At 40.0% G+C, this 24,428-nt stretch overlaps 1 protein-coding gene across 11 annotated transcripts in view; it reads left to right on the plus strand.

Annotated features, from left to right (window-relative positions):
- Positions 1-24,428, plus strand: part of PAK1 (p21 (RAC1) activated kinase 1) — a 235,227-nt gene that overhangs the window by 201,897 nt on the left and 8,902 nt on the right. For all 11 annotated transcript variants that reach the window (XM_082627866.1, XM_082627868.1, XM_082627871.1 and 8 more), the window contains 7 exons: positions 2,077-2,193; positions 5,196-5,370; positions 7,470-7,533; positions 10,121-10,169; positions 15,291-15,403; positions 19,592-19,709; positions 23,306-23,405. In XM_082627866.1, coding sequence (XP_082483992.1) covers positions 2,077-2,193; positions 5,196-5,370; positions 7,470-7,533; positions 10,121-10,169; positions 15,291-15,403; positions 19,592-19,709; positions 23,306-23,405 — 736 coding nt within the window. The remainder of the gene's footprint in view (positions 1-2,076; positions 2,194-5,195; positions 5,371-7,469; positions 7,534-10,120; positions 10,170-15,290; positions 15,404-19,591; positions 19,710-23,305; positions 23,406-24,428) is intronic.

Here is a 24,428-nt window from a genome sequence, read left to right on the forward strand (position 1 = left end):
CTGTATCTTCTTAAATGTAATCCATAAAACCAGGCACTTTATCTAATTTGTTCTTCAGTATAGCCCCAGAGCTTTGAATAGAGCCTGGTACACAGTGAATGAATGGGTGAGTTGAAGTCACTTCTTAAAAAAGAGGTTTGTGGTTATTAAACATAATGATAATTTAATTGATTCCTTACATCTTTCTAGACCCTTGCTATTTACAAAGTGCTTGTATACTCACATCACTTCATTTCTTCCTCCCAGTGGCCCTCTGAGGTAGGCAGAGAGCTTCTGTCATCACCTCCATTTTATGGATGAGAAACTGTAGCTTAGAGTGGGACAGCCTTGCCAAAGAACACAGGGATAAGAAATAAAAATCTGGGACAAAAACCTAAATCTCTTGATTCTGGTAGTTGTTAATACTACCACACAAAGCCATCACCTGTGGAAAACAATGTGTTGCTAGGAAAGGTGATGAAATCCCCTTCTTTATAGAGTTTTAGGAGGCAACAAACAAGTGTTTATAGTCTACATTAGTCAGCCCTAGGGCCTCTTCACCTGATGATGAAGAGGCTGCTGAGTTAACCTCATTCCCATTTTGGGTTCCTAGTTAAATTTTGCTGAGTGAAATATTGGGGAGAAAAGAAATTAGAGCAGAAAAATATCAAAATATGTGCTTTGACAAGGGAAGAGCCTCTATTGGATTTTAGAACTAAAAGTGACTTAGGGTCACCCCTCAAATTATCCCTGTCCTATTCTTCCTTGTTCCTCGAGTGATGAGACTTGAGACCCAGAGGATGGATTCGTTGCCTGTGATCACCAAAGCTAGTTGCTTACATATGCCAGTCACTGGCAGTTTTCTAGTTATGCCCTGCACTGGAGGCCCTGTTAGAATCTATGAACTTGCCAGTTTTCTTTATCTTAGTATGTCAAATGTAGTAAAGACCAGGCTCCCACACAGTAGCTCTAGACTAGCATCTGACTAGACAGTTCCTTCACTTATCCCCTGTCATTCTGACTCCTGACATTCCTCTCTCCAGAGGCCCCAAATGGCAGCAGAAGGGAATTGTCCCTCTGTCTCCTGCATCATATGGTGAGCTGCTTTAGGACATGGGCCATCTTTTTCATTTTTGTACATTTATATCAAAAGCATCCATCACAGTATCTTACTGAGCACAAAGCAGATGCTCTGAAAATATCTGAAACTGTTGAGTTATATCAATATATACAAAAAATCCCTTGCTGCTCTGGCCCTACACTGTAATCATTTAATCTCTATCAAAAATCTCATGTTTTGGAGCTATTTTGTCTCTTGAATATGTGTTATAAACAGTAATGGTATGATCTTTTTGCCTGGACCTGCCCTAAAACCTGCCAGTCTTAGCCCAGCTTTGGTACAGTTTACATGGGAAAATCAAGTTGCTGAGATTATGGCATATTCAGTTAGTGGTGCTGGTAAGGTTCATTCCAGGACAGGGCCAAAGCTTAATGAAATAGATAGCATCCAATCTGGGGGAAAACTCATTGTCTTCTCGAGACAAGGTCTCCTGATGTTCTGTATCTCCACGTTGAGGCGAGGGCACCTGATGGCATAATCGTTGCAGTAGGTTTTCATAAAGGAAAAGGAGAGGGAAAGGCCTCTCAGGACTTCCACTTACCATATCAGAAAGTACTAAAGAATTACAATGATAAACTTTGTGAAATCCCAAACTTTTGATCCCTCCCCTACATTTTGTACTTTATCCTCTCTTTAGCATAGGGAGTAAAATTCACAGAAGAAGGAACTATGATCTTGTGTTCAGGGTTTGGATTGGGCTAGGCACTTAGAGAAGCTGTAAGCTGGTTTCCCCACCAACAGTTAGGCTTTAGGTGGGAGAAGGAAGCCCCCAAGGGCCTGAGTGGGGAGTGGTATCTAAAAGAAGAGAGGGAAGGTGGCTGAGTTCCTGAGACTACACAAAGGTAGCCAGTCTTGAGGCTGATGTGTATTTCAGAAGGAGTGTCAGGAGAAGGTTTCTTTTGGGAGATTGGTGACTCTGGTAGCTTAAGTTGCATGTCAGCTGGACATGAGGAATCTGGCTTTTCCCCACTGTGCAGAACGTGAAGACGGTGTCTGAGACCCCTGCAGTGCTACCAGTTTCAGAAGATGAAGATGATGATGATGATGCTACCCCACCTCCAGTGATTGCTCCACGCCCAGAGCACACAAAATCTGTGAGTCTTTGGGGACGTGGACAGCTTTGTGATTTATTAGAGTTTGGAGGGGGAGTGAGGGGTGGGTGCTGAGGCCTAGAGGTTTAATAATCTGGTAGCAGTCCTTAGATTTTGCAGGTGGTGAAATCACCAAATTACCTTGATTGAAAGGTATTTTCTGTTTGATTAAAGACAAGAAGTGATGTATTTATTTATCATTAGTTTGCACATAGTCCTGAAGTGTCCTAGATAATTGGTCTTTGTACCAACTTGGGCCTAGTTTACTTAGCCTGTTCTTCACATACAGAAAGATACACAGAATTAATGTTACTTAGTGCAAGACTAACATAAATTATTCCAGTCTCCTGGGACACAATATATTAGCCTGCTATAGATTTTTTTTTCTCTGTTAAATGTGCAGTGTTCAGCCTCTTTGTACATCATTGATGATACTGTAAGACTCAAGAGAATTTGTAAAAACATTAGTGCTATTAATATGCTGGACATCAGGAGTGCATTTTTTTTTTTTTTTTTGGTGGTACGCGGGTCTCTCACTGTTGTGGCCTCTCCCGTTGCGGAGCACAGGCTCCGGACGCACAGGCTCAGCGGCCATGGCTCACGGGCCCAGCCACTCCGTGACATGCGGGATCCTCCCGGACTGGGGTATGAACCCGTATCCCCTGCATCGGCAGGCAGACTCTCAACCACTGCACCACCAGGGAAGCCCAGGAGTGCATTTTGATGCTGGATGTTGGCAGTGATTTTTATTTAACTTCTTTTGAGGTTCTTGCATCTCTGAATAGCCAGGTCCCTCTGCCCTCACTTGGCACAATCTGCCTTTTACATGATTTAGCATCATTGAGCACTGATCTCTCATCAGATGATACTCTACTAGTGTTTCTTTGTTTGGACTTTTTATCATGACAAGAGCTTCATAATGAAAGAATGATCTAGGGCTTAAACTCTGTGATAATACAAAAAAAGGTTGTCCCTGGATTAGAGAATTCGTGGAAGTGTTCAAGCAGATGTTGGTTGACTGACTATGGAGATGCTGTGGAGGAAATTCAGGTGGATTAGATGACCTTTTAGGATTAGAATTTATAAGCAGAATCTGTGGAATCACCCTTTCTGTAGGCTACAAAGTCACTTTAAGGAAAATGAGCTTCAAAATTGGAGAGTTCTCAGGATATCTCATATTGCTATGTTTTTTTTGTTTTGCAAGTATGTTCATTTAAAAATTTTTCCCACTAAACCACAAACTCGTGTGTGTGTGTATACACACACACACATATACATATACACACACATATATATATGCAAATACATATATATATGTATGTATTTGCAGTGCTTAACATTGCTCTTGGAAGGTTTTAGAAAGGCAGTTAGTATTGAATGAATTGATAAATTTGATCTTGATAGCATTCCTTTCTAAAAAGACATTGTTAATTCCTAATTTATAGAAGAAGCTGAGATTTGGAGAGGTAAATTGATCTACCCAAAGTCTCTAAGTAAGCAAAAGAGCTAGAACTGAAAGCAGATAATTGACCCCAGGTCCAGGTTGTATTCCAGCATAGCACAGTGACCTTTTTATGTGAGCAGACCTGTGTTGGGAGCCAGAAAAAGAGAATTTTAGAGAAGGAAAAGGCAGGGTTCATGCCCGTAAGGAGGCATGTCAAGAGAACTAAAGGAGGAGGAGAAGGCATGAAAGTACAGGTTTAGGTGCCAGGGATATAGTTTGTCTACATGTACAAGAAAAGAAAATTAAGAAATCATTATGCTGGAATAGTCAGGAAAGAAGCTGTAGTCTCTGATCTGTGTCTTGACTTATTGCTGTTTCCACTATGTGGAAAGTTCTCTCCCTTTTCTACCTATTAAAATCATATCCATCCTTCAAGATCCAGCTGAAGAATCCTATTTATTTATTCATCAATTCATCAAACATTTTCCTGAATGCTTGCTTTCTGTTAGGCAACTGGTTAGATATAGGAGCTCAGGAATGAATGACACAGATTCCCTGTCTTCATAGAGCTTATAGACTAACCAAAAAATTGTTGTGATAATTCTATGAAAAAAGGTGATAAATGCCTTGATGCATCTCCTGGGGAAAGGCAGTATAACGTATGATCACTTCTTCTGTACGTTAATAGTATACAGTTTGCTCGTATCTTCTGACATTTATCCCTTTTGCCTTGCAGTTAGGACTTTCTCTAAGACTTCCTTCACAGGAATAGTGGATGGGGCAGCATTTTGTACAGCAAAGCAAAGAATAGATTCTCAGTAAATGTTTATTAAGTAAATGAATGAATAAGAAATATAATAATATTTGCCAAAATTTGAAAGCTTAGTGTCTTTTGGGTGTGATGTTACTCATTTCACACATTAATTAATTTATTACACAGCAGCTCTATAAAATAGGTATCACTAACATCACCATTTTACAAATGAGGAAACTAAAGCATAGAGAGGTTAAATAATCTGCCCAAAGTCATACAAGGTAAGAATAAGAATTGGGATTTAAGTCCAGGCAGTCAGGTTCCAGAGTCTGTGATCTAAATGACTACACTGTTACTGCCTCTTAAAGAAGAACAATTGCTGTTCCTTCTCTGTGAGGGTTCAGGATTTAAAGAGGCAGTAACTCAAATGAAGATACTGTTGTGTTGTATTAGCCGTGGAAAGTACTATGGGAATACAGGATATTCATTTCAGCTTGGGAAAGAATAGAATTTTACAGATGAAGGGAATTCCCATCTAATGATAGAATGTCCTTTAAACTGTTTATAATGAGAGCTGTCTAACTTGTACTGAATATCTGAAGTGCTCAGACTCTCACTAAACCTTGTTGTGTATAGTGAGAGCAAGGAAGGCCATTCCATCCTCACAGCCTGAGTATAGAGGAAGAGTAACATAGATTTTGACCTAGGAGAAGGGATGAATTTACTGGGATTTGTTCTTCTGTGGATGTTCTAACACACACATCTAAGAGAGACTGGCCTTGCCAAATTTTTGCACCAAAAATGCAGGTATACACACGGTCCGTAATTGAACCACTTCCTATTACTCCAACTCGGGATGTGGCTACATCTCCCATTTCACCTACTGAGAATAGTACCACTACGCCAGATGCTCTGACCCGGAATACTGAGAAGCAGAAGAAGAAGCCAAAAATGTCTGATGAGGAGATCTTGGAGAAATTACGTAAGCACTTTCCAGGTTTTTGAATTTCCCTCTGGTATGTGACTGGCCAAGCACAAAGGTGGAATTCTATTGCTATAAAGATCTTGGTTCTGTGCTAGGTGTATGTGGCTGGCTGGCTGTGCTTTATATCTTAGTCAGACTGTGCTTCTCTTCACCTGTCCTTGCACCCACCTCCTCTGTCTCACCAGTGCTGATTAGATGCAGCATTAGGATGAGAATGTGATGATAGCGTGGATAGCCCACCTCAAGGGCTAGAAATCACTTACCACTGGGCATGGGTTATGGAGATGACAAATAGCTTTTACCTAGTGAATAGTCTGGAATGTTGTGTTGAGAAAGACTGAGGCCTTGTCTAAACCTGGTGGGAAAGAGTGCTATGTTGATTATTGATGTTTCTGTTGACAGAAGACGGATCTGCCATCTTGGCTGAAGGAAAAGAAGTAAGGGAAACTAACATTTTGTGAGCCTGTGCTATGTACCAAATGACAAGCAAGGCATTTTCTTGATTTTTTTTTCATTTACTCCTCATTTTAACCCTTGAAGACAGACATTATAATCCTCATTTTTTGCAGTTAAGGTATTTGAGGCTAGCGATGCTAAATACTCTGCGAAAATTCACACAGCCAAAAAGTGGCAGAGCTGGGGTTAGAGTGCAACTTGTGCTCCTGTAGTCAGAACATGCTGTTCCTTGCAGTCAGGTGGAAACTTCCAGTTTACTTTTTTTTGGTGACCAGAAATATTAGGGTAGCTTGCTTCTCTTTTTCAGTAATCTGCAGGAGAATTCATATGAGAAGAAAGGACTGGGTTGGTCTGTAGGCTCGGAAGAATCATCTGACAAGGTCTTTGATTTATTCTTTGAACTTATCTACTTCTAAAGAGGATGTGATGTGACTGATTTGGTCAAGTCTGCACACTGGCATTGCTTTTTAAACCTGAGGTTTCTGGTTCCTCAGCTTAGCAGCTCTCGATTTTGTCCTGATAATTCCTACTTGACTTTTTTTAAAAAATTCACTCTTTTAAAAGTTGCCCTTGCCCGGAGCCCTTACGAAATGATGAAATAAGAAAAGCCACTTACCTAGCCGTCTGTTTACTCTTGTATGTATTCTTTTTCTCTGAACCAGATTTTTTTTTAAACAGTAATACTTAGAACATAGAATTATGGAAAGCAGACTGGCCTGGGACTTATGGACCCTTGGGTTGAAGCACGGCCGCTAACTTGCATGTTGGGTGATTTCCTACTGTTCTCTGGCCCTCCTTTTTCTCATCTTTTAAATAGGGATGTTAATACCTGTCTCATTTGTAAGTCAGATGAAATAATGTATGTGAAAAGTACCAAATACTAGTAATTGGTATTAGTAGAAAGGGCTTTGGACTGGGAGACCAAAACCAAGCTCCTAATCTTAGCTCTGACACCAGTTTGCTGTGTGACCTTGAGGGGCAGTATCTTCCTTTCTGTGGGCCTCAGTTTTACCATCTCCAGAATACTTTTTTTGAAACTGTCAACTCTCTCATACCTCTGTGTCTTTGTACTTGAAGTACTTTCTGTTGTAAACCTTTCTTGACTTTCTCTCCCTGGCTAATTCCTACTAACCCTGTAAAAATTAGTCCAGATATCACTTCCCTCCTGAAGCCTTTCCAGTCTATATTTTTGCCTCTTTCTGTATCACCACAGTTATTATATTTTCATGGAACTTTATACTTATTGTCTGTCTCCTCTGAGATTAGAGCTTCTTGGGAGCAGAGACTGTCTTAACTGTGTCTCATCTATCTCTTTATTTGTTGCATTCAACATAGAGCTTAGTACATAGTAAGTGAGCATGTTAAAATGAGTAAATGTCTATTGAATGAATGGATTTTAAAATCAATGAATAACTTTTAGGAGTTTAGAATTGGATTAGAGTACTATGAATAAAAGCGGTAAGGGGATGAAACTTCTGGTTGAAACTTAAAGAGGGAAAACTAAGGACCTGCTTAGTGTGGTTTTTAGGTATTGGAGATAGTTCTTTAATCCTTGCCAGCTTAGCATTTGGGAAAATATGGGGCCTGTTTTGTATGTTGATCTGGGAAAAACTGATTCATGTTCTCTGTTTCTTTCAAAGGGAGCATAGTGAGTGTGGGCGATCCTAAGAAGAAATACACACGGTTTGAGAAGATTGGACAAGGGTTAGTAGGGGCATTTTCTTCCCTAGAAAAATGACTTAAAATTGTGTGTGCTGGTATATATGATTTTGCTTTTGTTTTGCCTCTCATAAATCTTCTTCTTTCTCCACCTCACCCATCTGAAGGTGTTTTGTTAGGCTGACCTCAGGTTTACAGAATTATGTTTAATATGTGAGATGTGCCATTAGCTGACATGGTTGCTAAAAATACACCCGTGGTGAGAGTGAAAAACCCATTTATTTTCTTAGCACAAAACCTTCTTCCCAAATTATAGCTCTGCTTTTCCAGATTAACCCTGTTTACCTGATGCTGAGACCTACCAGCAGTAATATGAAATGGAAGACTCAGAGCTGCAGACTCTTCTGCTAGTGTAATGGGGTCTGTTTTTCTAGTGGAAGCCAGAATCCATGCCTCCTGCTCTCTGATTCCTTTTCTGCATCTTGTATACTGCCCTCAAGGTACCGAACTCAGCAAATCTTAACTGAATTCCTGCTAGGTGCTAGGCACTGTGAATACAGCTATGAATCAGTCTCTCCCTTCAGAGACCCCATGTCTACAGAGGGAGATAGACAGTCAAACAAAAAATTATAATATACTGTGATAAGTCTTAAAAGTGGCCATTATTTTGAGTAAGAGAAGCCAGATACAAAAGAGCAGATGCTGTATGATTTTATTTATATGGAGTTAAAGAACAGGCAAAACTAATGCTAATATAAGTCAGAATAATCATTGCGTCTGGGAGGGGAGTGTTGATTGGGATGTGGCAAGGGAGAACCTTCAGGGGTGATCGTGATGGTGAACATGTAGGTGTGTACATATTGAAAAATCATCAAATTGTATACTTGAGATTTGTGCAGATTACTTTAGGTAAGTTATACCTCTGTATAAAAAAGAAAAATAATAAAATTTCTACAGATATACCCAATTAGCTAAAATTAAAAAGAAACTGAAGTGTCTGGCTTGTAGAAAGCTCTCAGTGTTACTTGAGTGAAAGCATTGTTGTTAATGAAGTAATTGATGCTTTCTGTTTTAGTTTTCTTTTTTATGCATCCAAGAACTTCTGAAATAAGATAAAGTAATGCATAATATACTGATGTTGTATTTGTACAGTACTCTGCAGCTTACATCTGTTATTTGCATCTGTTGTTTAATTCAATCCTCAAAACAACCCTGGACTTGAGTGCATCTCATTTTTTCCTGGTCTGGTGCTTTTGTGAGTCTGAACCGGTATAAGGTAGTTAACACCTTGAGAAGAAATTGTTTTGCTTGACTCAGAGTAATCTGGGATGGTATTTCCTTTAGATAATTACACTGAGATATTAACGTAGCAGAAAGGTACACAGACAAGTGTGGGCAAGTCAGGTCCTATCTCTGGACTTCAGTTTCTTCATTTAAGCAAAAGGGGTTGTGGATTCAGGGTCTTTCACCTCCCAAACTGCTGATGTGTGTGTTCAGATGTATGAGGTCCATAAATAGGCACTATCTGCAAAAGTTTTTTTCCTTGCTTACTTGACAGGTGTGTTAGTGCTAAGGGAGGAATGCAATATGTGTTAAGCACCTATGCTGATGCTTCCACGTTCCATGATTTTAAAACTGTACATGGCACACAAATAAGATAAATTAGTACTATTATAATTTTGCTTGTTTTTTTTTCCCCTTTAAGACCTGAAGGTTTTTTTGACCTGGAATTCATATGTCTAATCATATGTCTATCTGAGGCAGAAACAATCAGGAACTAACCAGTGGGCTTCAATAGCTTCTGAGCCTCTGTAATCATGGAGACACAGTCTCAAAATGTCCAGTTCCCCAAGGACTGGGCATACTTGCCCTTTAAGAATGGTATATATCTGGTGGGATAGTGGAGAATGGGGACAGGAATATAGACATCAGCTTTATGACAGAAGATGTCTAGAGGTAGGATGATCAGGCAATGGGGAAATAACTGCCAATGCAAAGAATCCCATCCTTATTTGATTGTCCATATCTTATGATATCAACTTCCTGACATGTAGCTAGGATCCTAACTAAAGAGTTGTAGTTGGGAAGCTGGTGACCATAATTTCTGTCTTCCAGGCAAACTTACAAGTGACTTTGCCCCCGAATTGACCTGACTTCCCTGGGAAGCATAATCACAGAGCTTGCCTAGAATACATTTTTGCAGTACATAGAATTTTAAGTTTCTTTCAATCGCATCATATAAATCTGACATACTGACATGTAAGGTTACAAATATTGTTGCATATCACTCATCTACAAACACACAGGGTTCATGGTTATAGGCATAAAGTGTGGTTTTTAGTCATTTAGAATGGACATGATTACATTCCTAGCATTATTCCTAGTATTTCTCTGCCTTTCTTCCTCCGTCCCTCCTTTCTTCCCTCACTTCCTGATGGCCACTAGAGCGTATATTCTCTTTACTACTACATACTGCCTCTCATGAGAGTGGAGTGGGAGAGGCAATGGGGAGGATTATTTTTGCTGCTATTTTTATTAACACTTGCATTGCCAGATTGTGTGTAGAGCTTCATTTGACAAATGTCACTTCATCTAACACCTGTTTTTTTTCTTTCCCCCACCTGTTGTTCAGTGCTTCAGGCACTGTGTACACTGCAATGGATGTGGCCACAGGACAGGAGGTAAGTATCCACCACCAACTACTACTCCTTCAGTTCCACTGTTTCTTTTTTCTTTTTGTTAAGTTTTTGCCCTTCTTAGCTCAATTGGGACACTTCTAGTTTCTCAGTATTACAGACTAGAACTCCTTAACATGATGGGATTTACAGATTTTGGAAAAAGTCACTGTGGCTACAGTGTAGAGAAGAGATTGGGGGAGATAAGAGTGGAGCAATGAGTCAGGAGGTTACTGTGTAATTCCATGTGAGAGATGATGGTCTGGACTAAAGTGATAACATAGTATGGATGGGGAGAAGTGGATGAATTTGAGAGGTACTTAAGTAGATATGACAGAATTCGATGAATGTGAGGATGGCTCACAAGTGAGTGGTACTAGTCAAGGAGAAAGAACAAAGGAGGAGGTACAGATTTGAGGGAGTTAGATGTTGCCTGAGAGACTTTCTTGTGAAACTGCCTGGTGGACAATTATTTTTACAAGTCTGGTGCTTGGGAGAGAAATCTGATATAGAAGAGATTTAAACATATGTCTCTTGCCTCCCAGTCTAGTGGTCCTTCCATTACTCTGTGCCCAGGATTCCAGTAGACATTGAAGTCCTCATTTGGAGGCACCTCTTTGTCTCTCACATTTCATAAGCTGGTAAGGCTCTGATCTTATTGCTAAAGCCTGATACCTAAGATCTTATTTTCAGCAGAAGGAAGCCATGAAGGGAATCTAGAATGTTTGAAGTTTCTTTGTATTGTACTCTTTGGTTGCAGAGCAGGAATGTTGGAAGGTGGGTTGTATATGGGAGTTGCCTGGGGAAGATCTTAGTTCAAAAGACTAATGGGCCTCAGAGCTTAAGAGAGGCACCTCCTGTTCCAGTGAAAACAGAGTTGGGCTCTTCTGAGGGAGGCTACTAGGACCTGCTTTTATATGTTTGGTGGTTGAAACCCCATGGTGTACTGGAGAAGTCATGGTTAATAGGGAAAGCACGTACCTCACTGTGCTCTTGTCAGGCTTTTACAAGTGTCTGAGCCAAATATTGAGGCTCCATCGAGGGTAAGTCAACTTAAAAAAAAAACACATTATTATGTTTAAAGATTTATTAATTGTTCTTTGATGTGAGAATCCAATAACCTAGATGTTTACCTTTACTTACTTATAAAACCTTGGGCAAGTCATCTGACCTCCTAAGCCTGAATTTTATTTATTTATAAAATGTGCATGATAACATATACCTCACAAAATGTGAATGAGTTGAGTGAAGTAATGCGTGCGAAAATATACCATAAACTAAGAATTACATATATATTAATTTTTATTTGTATTTATTTATTCTAAAGAATGTTTACTGAACATTTGCTTTATGCTACACTTTGCGCTAAGAACTATGTGAAAGATTCAGGCATTAAAATCATATATATAAATGTAAGAAACCATACTTTCTATTGTGTACATATAAAACTCTTATAATGCTGACAGGAACCTGTGACAAAATAATGGTAAAGAAGGAAGGATGGTATCATTCTGCTGATTTTAAATATGCTGTATTGGAGGTAGAGATAGAAAAAAGGAGGTTATATTAAATATTAATATTAAAAAGAACCCTATGAGGTAGGTAATATTATTTCCTTTTTACTGATGAGGAATTTGAGACTCAGTTTAAGTAACTTTTGCAGGGTTGTGCTAATAGCAGTTAGCAAGGGCTGGGTTAGAATCTTTTGATTCTAAAATTTTAACTTGTGCTTTCTGGGCTGCAAGGCTGCAGCAGAGCTAAGGTTAGGCACCACGGCCCCTTGTCGTGTTTCTGGCCTCTGGGGCCTCACAGCCCTTGATGGGAGGCAGTCTGGTGCTGGCCGGTTCCTGGAAGGCCTTGAGGCTCCATGTGTGAGCAGCTGGCCACAGGAGAAGTGGCCAGCTTGACTTCACTATGTGCCTGCCTTGTGGTTACAAAACTATGAATGGAAGGGAATCCATTAGGGTGGCTAATGCAGTGTAGCCAGGAAGGCCTCATTTCCTCCCCCAGGGAGTGTAAATCTTTAGTGCAGCTATCGAGATACTCTGTGTTTGTGAGCGAGTGCTTATTGGGAGTTATCCAGCTGAGAAGAGGAGAGCTATTGTCTGTCATATGTAAGAAGATTAGCATATTAGTACTGGAAATCTCCCAGTTACAGATCCAGCAATTAATTTTCAAACCCATTTTTTAGAGGGAATGTGTGTAATAGAAAGAATAGACTGGAAGTGGCTTTGAAGTCATATGAACCTGAAAGCATTGATTATGACCTTGGGCAACTTTCTTGTAAGTCTTAGTCTTCATTTTCTTCCCTGAAAATGCAGATAATGATTTTTGCTTGACAGGGTTGTTGTTAGGTTTTACAGAGATAATGTCAGTAAGAGCACCTAAGACAGAACTGGCATTCGGTAAGCAGTAGTGGTGGGAGGGTGGTTTGTTTTTGCTGTCATTCCTGCTGATAACGTTGTCACTCTTGCTGCTCTGTGCCAGTTACTCCTCAAATGCTGTTATGACAATGATTAGCATTTTCATTGCTGTCTTACTGTATGATTTACATTTCTTATGTATGAGTAACACATTGACCACTGTCTCATTTAGTTCTCAGAACCATCCTGTGAGGAGGAGATTCAGGGTTGGGATTATTATCCTCAGTATTGATAAAGGGACCGAGGCTCAGAGAGCTTGTGACTGGTCAAGGTTAGTAAGTGACAGACTCAGCCCCAGAGCTTAGACCCCCAGAGTTCAAGTCCAGTTCTTTTTCTGTTATAGGAGTGCTCTCTGCTGGCCTGAATGGAAGGGATCTGATTAGGTGAAGGGCATTTAGCCTAGCCTATAGTCAGTCAGTAGCTATTGAAAAGGATTCCTGGTGTCCTGCCACCCGCTCTGTCATCCGTGGCCTGCGTCTTTTCTCCCTTGCTGCTGCCAGCAGTGACCTCTGTGGGGTTCACTAGCACTGTCCCATCCTCCAGGATGGCTTGAGGAGCTGCAGAGAATCCAGATCTTAGTACGTGTTGTAAGGGCTTACAGTCTTAATGTAATGTGCCTTTAGATCACTGTGTTCCTCTTTAAACATTAGAAAAAGCTAAACATCAGCTGTTATAGCAAGCTGCAGCCAGACCAGAAGCCTAACCTGATAGGAGACTCCACTCCAAAGAAATTTTTTCTCACTTGGGGCAGGGAATGGAGGTGATCAAAATGTTTTTAAAAATCATTTCTATTCTTACTGATGAACTGGCTCATGGGAGAAGATTTTCCATACTTGATTGAAGAAATAGTAGAATTTGGGGTTTTTCCATAAAAGTTGAATTATTCATCCTCTACACTTCTTGCTGATTCTGGAAAGACTAATTTTATTTGTTCTGTTAGGTGTTCATGTTCTTGGCTGTTATTTCTAGGGAATAAACATTTAGGAAATAATTTAGAGTCTACTCCTATGGGATAGAGCAGCCTATTGCTAATGCTCTTTGTGGTTTAAAAACAAAGTATTTATCAACCCACTCAATTCTGTCTTTTCCTCTTCATTTCTGAAAAGATTTGTTGAGCACCCACTGTGTGTCAGGCCCTGTGCTTGGCACCAGGGATTCTGAGCTTTCAAATGAGCTTTCAAGCTTCTCGAGAGACACACCCTAACCAATCATCATACAATTCAGTATGTGCTGAGTTCCACAAGAGAGGTATAAGTATAATCTTATGGGGCTTTAAAGAAGGCAAAAAACCTATCTGGTCTGGAGAATGAGGTTTCTTTTGGTCTGATACAAAGTATAAGATGGTTTGGAACATGTAAAAACAGTGGAGCAAGATGTTCTAAATGGAGAGAAGCTCAGATTGTAGTATATGAAGGAATACAGTGAGAAAGAAGTAAGATAGGGGTCAGATCATAAGGACTTCGAATGTTGGGCCAAGGAACATCTCTAGGCAAACAGGAGCCATTTCTGCTTTGAACAGGGGAGAGAGTCACCAAATGTGTACTGTGGGGAAGATTAATCTGGTTGTGTGTGCAGGATAAATGGGCGTCACTTTTGAGATTCTAATCCTGACTTTGCTACTGAATAGCTGTGTAGGCAAGTCCCGTATCCTCTCTGAATCACAATTTCCTTATCTGTCAAAGGGGGTCAATTGTAATATTTAACTCATAACGTGTCTCAGAGGATTAAATGAAATACATTTGAGAATACCCTACATAGTACCCGACACATAAAAAAGGGCACAAAAGTGCCTTGGAAACTAACGTGTTCCTTAAATTTGTATTATGTGAAAATTTGTTTATTTCTGTAGACAAAAAGCCTATCAATATCTTTTTCATACATAAACATTAAGGATCCCCTTTCTCTATTCTTTCTTAACCTGGTCGACTCTGATTTATTTTTCCACAACAAGTTCAAAAACTCATCTCCCCTTTATGAAACCTCTGCATTGATAGTGTGAAAGAGTTCTTGGCCCAGTTTTATGTTCCTGTAACACTTTGTAGGGACTTTGGTTATAGCATACCTCTTTTATATTGTGATTTTTAAAAGTATTTTTCTAATATAAGTATTTTATTTAGTAGCAAGTTTGATCTTCACACTTTGGTGCACATGAGAATCACCTGGAGGGCTTATTAAAGTACAGAGTTTTTGAGGAAAAGGAAGTCTATTTACTTGGGCTTGGATTAAGTAGAGATCTAAGAAGGTAGAGAGATGAATGGAAAGATCAGTTTTTAAATTCTTTCACTTCCTCATTTAAATCCTTCATAACTATATGTCTTATCCTCATCGCCAGTGACACCAGTACCAATGCCAAGTAATAAATGATCCTTATACTTAGCAAGTGAACTTTTCCATTAAATAGAAAGTTTGTGCAAAAAAAAAAAAAAAGCAAAACAAAAAAAACCCACAGAATTTCTGATTCAGTAGGTTTATGTGGGGACTGAAAATTTTTATTTGTAGCACATTCCTAGATAATGTTGATGTTGCTGGTCTGGGGACCTCACACTGAGTACCACTGGTCTCCAGAGATGAACTGTGATTTCCTCAAGGGCTAAGACCATATCTTACTCATTTCTATCTCCTTAGTGTTGATGTCTGGTACTTAGTAGGTGCTCAGTAAATGCTGAGTGACTCTGGTTGTACATTGAATGTACTCTAATTTCAGGTGGCCATTAAGCAGATGAACCTTCAGCAGCAGCCGAAGAAAGAGCTGATTATTAATGAGATCCTGGTCATGAGGGAAAACAAGAACCCAAATATTGTGAACTACTTGGACAGGTATGGAGTGGTAGTCCTGTCAGAGAGATAGGGCCTTTGCGATGGATGGATGGTGGAACTCTTAGGGGAGAAGGAAACACCAACACTCAGAACTGCCTCCATTTAAGATTCGTCTATGATGCTTGGCTCTCTGCCAATGACCCTGCATATTGGTGGACACCTCTGATTGCTGCACAGTATTCTGGGGTTAGGCTGAACCCTACCACCCTGTAGCTTCTCACAGCTGATCCTGATACTGTTCGTTCTACCCCAGGGAATGCCTTCAGCCCATCTGCCTGAGTCAAACATGTAGGTCTTTAAATCATTCTGCATCTCAAATCTTTCCTTATTCTGCTTACCCTGCTGAATAATTTCTAGTTTGTCTGCATTCTCTTAAAATGTGACATTCAGTAGTTTCATTTGAGATTTCACCAGTGCGGAGACATTGGGACCCCTCCTTTGTTCTAAACGCTACAGAACTTGATTTGATTTTTTTTTAAGAGTTCTGTTTCATTCTTGGCCCCTGGTAACTTTGTAGTAAATTCAAATCTCTGATCCTTGTTTGTTGGAAGATTTTTAATCACAGTCTCGTGTTCAGTGCTTGTGATTGGTCTGTTTATATTTTCTATTTCTTCCTGGTTCAGTCTTGGAAGGTTGTGCTTTTCTAAGAATTTGTCCATTTCTTCCAGGTTGTCCATTTTATTGGCATAGAGTTGCTTGTAGTAATCGCTCATGATCCTTTGTATTTCTGCAGTGTCAGTTGTTACTTTTCCTTTTTCATTTCTAATTCTGTTGATTTGAGTCTTCTCCCTTTTTTTCTTGATGAGCCTGGCTAATGGTTTATCAATTTTGTTAAATTTACCAAGGCTTGATTTGTGACCCAAGATATGATCTATCCTGGAGAATGTTCCATGAGCACTTGAGAAGAGCGTGTATTCTGTTCTTTTGGATGGAATGTCCTATAAATATCAATTAAGTCCATCTTGTTTAATGTATCATTTAAAGTGTGTGTTTTCTTATTTATTTTTATTTTGGATGATCTGTCCATTGGTGAAAGTGGGGTGTTAAAGTCCCCTACTATGATTGTGTTACTGTCGATTTCCCCTTTTATGGCTGTTAGCATTTGCCTTATATATTGAGGTGCCCCTATGTTGGGTGCATAAATATTTACAATTGCTGGGTCTTCTTCTTGGATTGATTCCTTGATCATTATGTAGAGTCCTTCTTTGTCTCTTGTAATAGTCTTCATTTTAAAGTCTATTTTGTCTGATATGAGAATTGCTGCTCCAGCTTTCTTTTGATTTCCATTTGCATGGAATATCTTTCCCCATCCCCTCACTTTCAGTCTGTATGTGTCCCTAAGTCTGAAGTGGGTCTCTTGTAGACAGCATATGTATGGGTCTTGTTTTTGTATCCGTTCAGCCAGCCTATGTCTTTTGGTTGGAGCATTAATCCATTTATATTTAAGGTAATTATCGATATGTATGTTCCTATTACCATTTTAATTGTTTTGGGTTTGTTATTGTAGGTCTTTTCCTTCTGTTGTGTTTCCTGCCTAGAGAAGTTCCTTTAGCATTTGTTGTAGAGCTGGTTTGGTGGTGCTGAATTCTCTTAGATTTTACTTGTCTGCAAAGGTTTTAATTTCTCTTTCGAATCTGAATGAGATCCTTGCTCGATAGAGTAATCTTGGTTGTAGATTTTTCCCTTTCATCACTTTAAATTTGTCCTGCCACTCCCTTCTGGCTTGCAGAGTTTCTGCTGAAAGATCAGCTGTTAACCTTATGGACATTCCCTTGTATGTTATTTGTTGTTTTTCCCTTGCTGCTTTTACTATTTTATTTTTGTATTTAATTTTTGATAGTTTGATTAATATGTGTCTTGGCATGTTTCTCCTTGGATTTATCCTGTATGGGACTCCCTGTGCTTCCTGGACTTGATTGACTATTTCCTTTCCCATATTAGGGAAGTTTTCAACTATAATCTCTTCAAATATTTTCTCAGTCCCTTTCTGTTTCTCTTCTTCTTCTGGGATCCATATAATTCGAATGTTGGTGCGTTTAATGTTGTCCCAGAGGTCTCTGAGACTGTCCTCAATGCTTTTTGTGTGTGTGTGTGTGGTACGCGGGCCTCTCACTGTTGTGGCCTCTCCTGTTGCAGAGCACAGGCTCTGGATGCGCAGGCTCAGCAGTCATGGCTCACGCGCCCAGCCGCTCCGCGGCATGTGGGATCTTCCCAGACTGGGGCACGAACCCGTGTCCCCTGCATCGGCAGGCGGACTCTCAACCACTGCGCCACCAGGGAAGCCCTGTCCTCAATTCTTTTCATTCTGTTTTCTTTATTCTGCTCGTGGTATTTATTTCCACTCTTTTATCTTCCAGGTCACTTATCTGTTCTTCTGCCTCAGTTATTGTGCTATTGATTCCTTCTAGAGAATTTTTAATTTCATTTATTGTGTTGTTCATCATTGTTTGTTTACTCTTGAGCTCTTCTAGGTCCTTGTTAAACGTTTCTTGTATTTTCTCCATTCTATTTCGAAGATTTTTGATCTTTACTATCATTAATCTGAATTGTTTTTCAGGTAGACTGCAGTGGCGGGCTGCATAGGCTCCCGGGAGGGGAGGTGTGGATAGTGACCTGTGCTTGCACACAGGCTTCTTGGTGGCTGCAGCACCAGCCTTAGAGTTTCATGCCCGTGTCTGGTGTCTGCACTGATAACTGTGGCTCGCACCCGTCTCTGAGGCTCATTTATGCTGTGCTCTGAATCCCTTCTCCTCGCGCACCTGAAACAATGGTCTCTTGCCTCTTAGGCAGGTCCAGACTTTTTCCTGGACTCCCTCCCGGCTAGCTGTGGCGCACTAGCCCCATCAGGCTGTGTTCACACAGCCAACCCCAGTCCTCTCCCTGGGATCTGACCCCCAAAGCCCGAGCCTCAGCTCCGAGCCCCCACCCGTCCTGGTGGGTGAGCAGACAAGCCTCTCGGGCTGGTGAGTATTGGTCGGCACTGATCCTCTGTGCAGGGATCTCTCCACTTTGCCCTCTGCACCCCTGTTGCTGCGCTCTCCTCCGTGGCTCCAGAGCTCCCCCCCACCATCTCCACCAGTGAAGGGGCTTCCTAGTGTGTGGAAACTTTTCCTCCTTCACAGCTCCCTCCCAGAGGTGCAGGTCCCATCCCTATTCTTTTGTCTCTGTTTTTTCTTTTTTCTTTTGCCTACCCAGGTACGTGGGGAGTTTCTTGCCTTTTGGGAAGTCTGAGGTCTTCTGCCAGCATTCCGTAGACGTTCTGTAGGAGTTGTTCCACATGTAGATGTATTTCTAATGTATTTGTGGGGAGGAAGGTGATCTCTATGTCTTACTCCTCCGCCATCTTGAAGGTCTCTCCTAGGTGCCGTTTTTGTTTATCACATAATAGAGCTGAGTGATCCAGTCCCTGAGGCTATCGGTTTTAACTCATGTCAACCCCGTCATCTCTCTAGGGATACAGTACTAATTGGGAAACCTTGGCTTCCAGAAGCAGCTTTGGTTCTGCAGCCTTTACTGAATTTATTCCATTCTTAGAATCAGAGACATTCAAAATGGAGATCATTGTCAGCATAATGGCTATGTGTATAAAACTCTACAGCTTTTCAATGGCTCTTATAGTTAATACTTCATTTTACATTTACAATTATCTTTTATTTTACTCATTGAATTATTCAGTAAATATTGACATCTACTGTGCCACACTTTCTGGGAATGGAATCTTGAACAAGACCCAGTATGGGTCTCATGGATCTCAAATCTAATAGAATTCTAAAGGAGGTTTAGTGACTTTCCCTAATATTGGTAAGATGGACTCCAAATCCCATCTTTGTCAAATGTTTGGATGCTCTCTCCTTTCAGGCAGAGAGGTGTGGGAATCATGCCTAATTTTAAGAAGTACTGCTTTGTGTTGTGATGAAATAATTTTGTATCTTCAACCTAGTGATTGTAGTTCTGTCTTTTGGGACTTCACAGAACAGTGTGCTTCGTTTTCCCCAGGCGAATCCTTAAGAGATGTCAAGTTAGTGATTCTGTCCCACAGATTCTGGTTTTCCTTAGAAAAAAGAACCCTAGACTCTTCCAGGACTGAGGGAAATGCAGAGTCACTCTGGTATATGCTTGTCCTTTGAAAGCCACTGCTATGGTCCAGTGTACTCTATTCCTTCTCACCCTTTATCTTTACTCCTACAGTTACCTCGTGGGAGATGAGCTATGGGTTGTCATGGAATATTTGGCTGGAGGTTCTTTGACAGACGTGGTAACAGAAACCTGCATGGATGAAGGCCAGATTGCAGCTGTGTGCCGTGAGGTAAGGCTAGTGGCCAACCAGACTTGAGCAGGACATGGCCTCCATATCCATATATCTCAAAGTTCTGCATCTGAAGGAATCTCAGCCTGGGCACTGTAGAGGTGGGAAAAATTAGTTGTACTCTCTCCCATCATCCTCTTTTTATACCTCTTTTTAAAGATTACTATATTCTGAAAGTGAGAAATTTCCAAAATATATATATATACACACATATGTATATATATGCATAATCACACATAATTTCAACCTCTTAAAAATAACTATGAACACTTATTTTCCTTTACCTCTTTTATATGGGTATATATTTTAAAGATATTTTTATTCTGCTTTCCTGCTTTATTCATGTGCTATGAAGGAAATAAAGTAAGAGTAAAAAGACAGTGACAGAGGAGGTACTATTTCAGATTGAGTAGTCAGGGAAGGTTTTGCCATAGATTTGAGTAAAGATCTGAATGGTATGTAAGAGTAAGCCAAGCAAAAATCTAGGGTAAAATACTTCCAGGCAAAAGAAATAGGAAACAAAGCTTAAATAGGCATTCTCCTCTCTCCTCATTGCTATTATATGTCTCAAGTCTGTAAAATGCTTGTATAAGAAGGGAAAATAAATACCTCTGCAAGGCCTCCATGAAAAGCAGTGTCCTCAGGGGATAGCCACATTTTCGTTAGAGCAAGGAGATGAGGAGAGTATTAGAAGAAGTTGAACATATTGGGTGCTTTGCTGATAAGAGACTGGAACTTTCTGATAGGCTAATAATAGAAAAGTTTGGGAATGAGGGAGAGTAGAAGATTTAAGTGATTAGAAGATTAGGTTCAGAGTTTTATGGGGATCAGTATGCTTGGGTTTTGATGATGCAAGATTTGGAGGCATAGCGATGTAGTTTTATATTAATGTTAGGAAGGATAAAGTCATGTGAAATCATTACTGTCCTAGAAAATATGATCACCTTTTCATTAAAAACCCTGGGATCTAGAACACATACACACATAGGTTAATGGAATTAACACAGGCCTGGGATTCTTAGGAGATCTGATTTCTTTTCTTTGCTGTTCCGCTAAGGCAGTGTTTCTCAACTTTTGTTTCATTATCTTCCCTCCCCCACCCAGGAGCCTTTTAAGACATTTTTGCCTAATCACATTCCCTTCATGAAATTTGATACCACAGATAAACTGTATATCTGTTTATATACTGGGGACCTTTGGAAAACCACAACCATTGTAATATCTAAGATGTTTTTCAGTCACCCCAAGGACTGACTTTCACTGGTGTTGAGATACATGCTTGAGGAAATCAATAAGCCTCAAGTGATTTATCTTAGAAATTGCAACATTCACACTGTATATGCCTTAGGGGTACCATATGGATCAAAAAGCATTTGGAGAAACATTTAAATGTTACCTAAATAGGTGGCATTACTATTATCCTTACGTTCTCATGGAGATAGTTCCCCTTTCTAAAAATACCTTTATTGAGATATTATTCACCCATTTAAAGTGTATAACTTAATGGGTTTTAGTATATTGAGTTATACAGCCATCACCATAATCAATTTTAGAACATTTTCGACACCCTAAAAAGAAACTCCATATCTATTAGCAGTCACGCCCCGCACCCTCTTTCCCAGCCCTCCCAGCCCTATGCAACCACTAATCTATTTTCTGTCTCTATATATTTGCTTGTCCCAGGCATTTCATGTAAATGGAATCATATAATATGTGCATCTGACTGGCTTCTTTTGCTTAGCATAATGTTTTGAAGGTTCATCCGTGTTATAGCATATGTCCTTTTACTAGCAAATAAGATTCTATTTACTTATCTTTCCATCAATTGATGGACATTTGGGTAATTTCCACTTTTTGGCTGTTATGGATGATGCTGTGAGCATTCACGTACAAGTTGTTGGTTGGATGTATGTTTTCATTTCTCTTGGGTATATGCCTAGGAGTGGAAATTCTGGTCATACAACAACTCTATGTTTAATATTTTAAGGACTGGCCAAAATGTTTTCCACAGTGGCTGTACCATTTTATATTCTCATCAGCAGTGCATGAGGGTTCCAATTTCTTGAAATCATCCTTTTTGTTTATAATTTTTAAAAATTAATTAATTAATTAATTAATTAAGTTTTGGCTGTGTTGGGTCTTCGTTGCTGCACACGAACTTTCTGTAGTTGCGGCGAGCGGGGGCTACTCTTCGTTGTGGTTCACGGGCTTCTCATTGCGGTGGCTTCTCTTGTTGTGGAGCATGGGCTCTAGGTGCATGGGCTTCAGTAGTTGTGGCTCGCGGGCTCTAGAGCACAGGCTCAGTAGTTGTGGCGCACAGCCGTGGTTGCTCCGTGGCATCTGGGATCTTCCTGGAGGAGGGATTGAACCCATGTCCCCTGCATTGGCAGGCGGATTCTTAACCACTGTGCCACCAGGGAAGTCCCTGTTCATAATTTTTTACATCCAGAGGCCAAAGTCTCTAGCCTCCTTAGGAAAGCAAGTCATACTTTTCCAGGGAAAAGCCGCTTCTGGATATTGGTTTGTTTTTAATTTAACCATTGACGTGTTCTTAGAAAGTGAAGTATTAAGTTGAGAATATTTAAATAGTATCTTCTAATTCGTTTGCATTTTTAGTGTTTCTTAATCAGTGGAAGCCCCTAAAATTTTAGCTTTCGGTTATGAACTTAAACTAGTATATTTAGTAGTAACTCTGAGAGTATCTTTTCTGATCCCCACATTTTACAGATGGGGGATAGCCAGTAGCCCAGAGGGAGTAAGAGATTTGTCTAGAATAATGTTGTTGGTCAGAACCATGCATTTTCATTGTTCCATTCAGTCTCTATGTTACTTAGTTTTCTTGCTAAGTCTGGGTGTTTTCCAAGGTTCTTTTCTTTCTCCTCTATCTCCTATAGCATTTGCCAGTTCCAACCATTACCATTACTTAAAAAAAAAAAAAATCACCTCTTCACAAATGACTTGTAAACATTTATTTCAAGTCCAGCCTCTCTACAGAACTCAAGATTCACATCTGCAGTGGCCTACCAGACGTTAGTCTGCAAATGTTTATAGGAATATAAAAACCAGCATACCCCAAACAGTACAAATTTATCTCCTCACCAAAATAAGATTATCCTCCTAAGTTCACTCCTTCTAATATCATTTCTGTTGTCTAGTTTCCCAGATGTAACTCTTATTTGTCACTTTCCTCCAGTTTTTTCATTACGAAATCCTTTCCATATTCTTCCTCAGTATTTATTTATTTTTTGTTGCCTCGGGTTCTTTATCAAGGTGCTGATGTTCTGTAAACAACTCTAAAATACTTTGGAGGAACTCCTGTAGTTAAAGAAAACTATTATAAGCTATGTTATAATACGGTATGGTCAAGTATATTATAAGAACGATATAAGGCAGCACGGAATGTTAAAAGAATGCTTAGCTAGGAGATAGGAGACTAGGTTCCAGACCTGCCTCTTCCACTTATTTGGAGTAAGTCCTTTTACTCAGTGGGGCCTCACTCTTGTTATCATCAAATGAACAGGTTGGATTAGCGATTTTCTGTAAATCTTCATGTTATATGTCCTTTCTTTCTCCCTCTGCCCACACCACTTCAATAGTGCCTGCAGGCTTTGGAGTTTCTGCATTCGAGCCAAGTTATTCATAGAGACATCAAGAGTGACAACATCCTGTTGGGAATGGATGGCTCTGTCAAGCTAAGTGAGTAAGAGTTGTAATACTTCTCTTCCCTGTGGGACCCTGTCTCCTCTGGGATGATAATCATATAAGAGTAGCTACAAGAGTCACCAGAGAATCTGTATTTCCTTGGATATGCGGGCACTTTATATTACTCAGCACTATATAGGATGACATTTCTTTTTTTTTTTCCACTCATTTATACATTCAGCCAAAAAAATTTACTGAATGCCCACTATGTGCTAGGACCCATGATGGGCGCTGAGGATACTTTTGCCTGTATTTAAGTAGTTCTCAATCTAGTATGGGAAGCACAAAATACATAATTAGAAGAAAGAGTTTAGTGTAACTTCTTTCATTCAGTCATTCATTCAGCAAACTTTTATTAAATGTCTGTTGTATGCTGGGCCCTCTGGAAATGAAAAAATGAGTAAGAAGACATAGTCCTTCTTATTGAAGGCCTCATAATTAAATAAACATATAATTGCAATATAATGGGAATGAACTGCAGGCAGAACATTTTGTTCAAATGTGTAAGGACCAATAGTCCAGACAAACAGGTTGTGTCACAGATGGATGGGCTGCTTATGGGAGGACTGTTAGCAGTCTGTGTCCTGGGGCACAGGGTGAGGAACTTATTAAAGCAGGTCCATGCCTAGTTGTAGGTGATTAGGGTTTAAGTCCAGGACTCATGCCCAGGAAATAAAGCAAGGATCTAGTTACCAGATACTGGTGTATGGGAATGATTTTCAAGAAGAAAGCAGTACTGGGGCAAGTAATCAAGGTCAATGGGGGTGGCTTGGACTTTAATGCCTAGTGCTTCTGGTTTGAGGAGGGGTAAGGAAGCCAGAGATGATATTTGTTATGTTCCTCCTTCAGGGTTGAACAGGAGACAGGCTAAGAGCTGAAGGTGGCAGTTAAGTGATTCTAGCTTTGGAGAGACAAGGGATGCAGTGGCTAGGATGCAGGCAGAGCTTGATACCTAGGGGTAGGCACATAGTCAATATTTACAGAAGGAATACCCTACATATAAATCCTTTCTGTCTT

The sequence above is a fragment of the Mesoplodon mirus genome, assembly GCF_964341445.2.
Source record: "Mesoplodon mirus genome assembly, chromosome: 7".
Lineage (NCBI taxonomy): Eukaryota > Metazoa > Chordata > Mammalia > Artiodactyla > Ziphiidae > Mesoplodon > Mesoplodon mirus.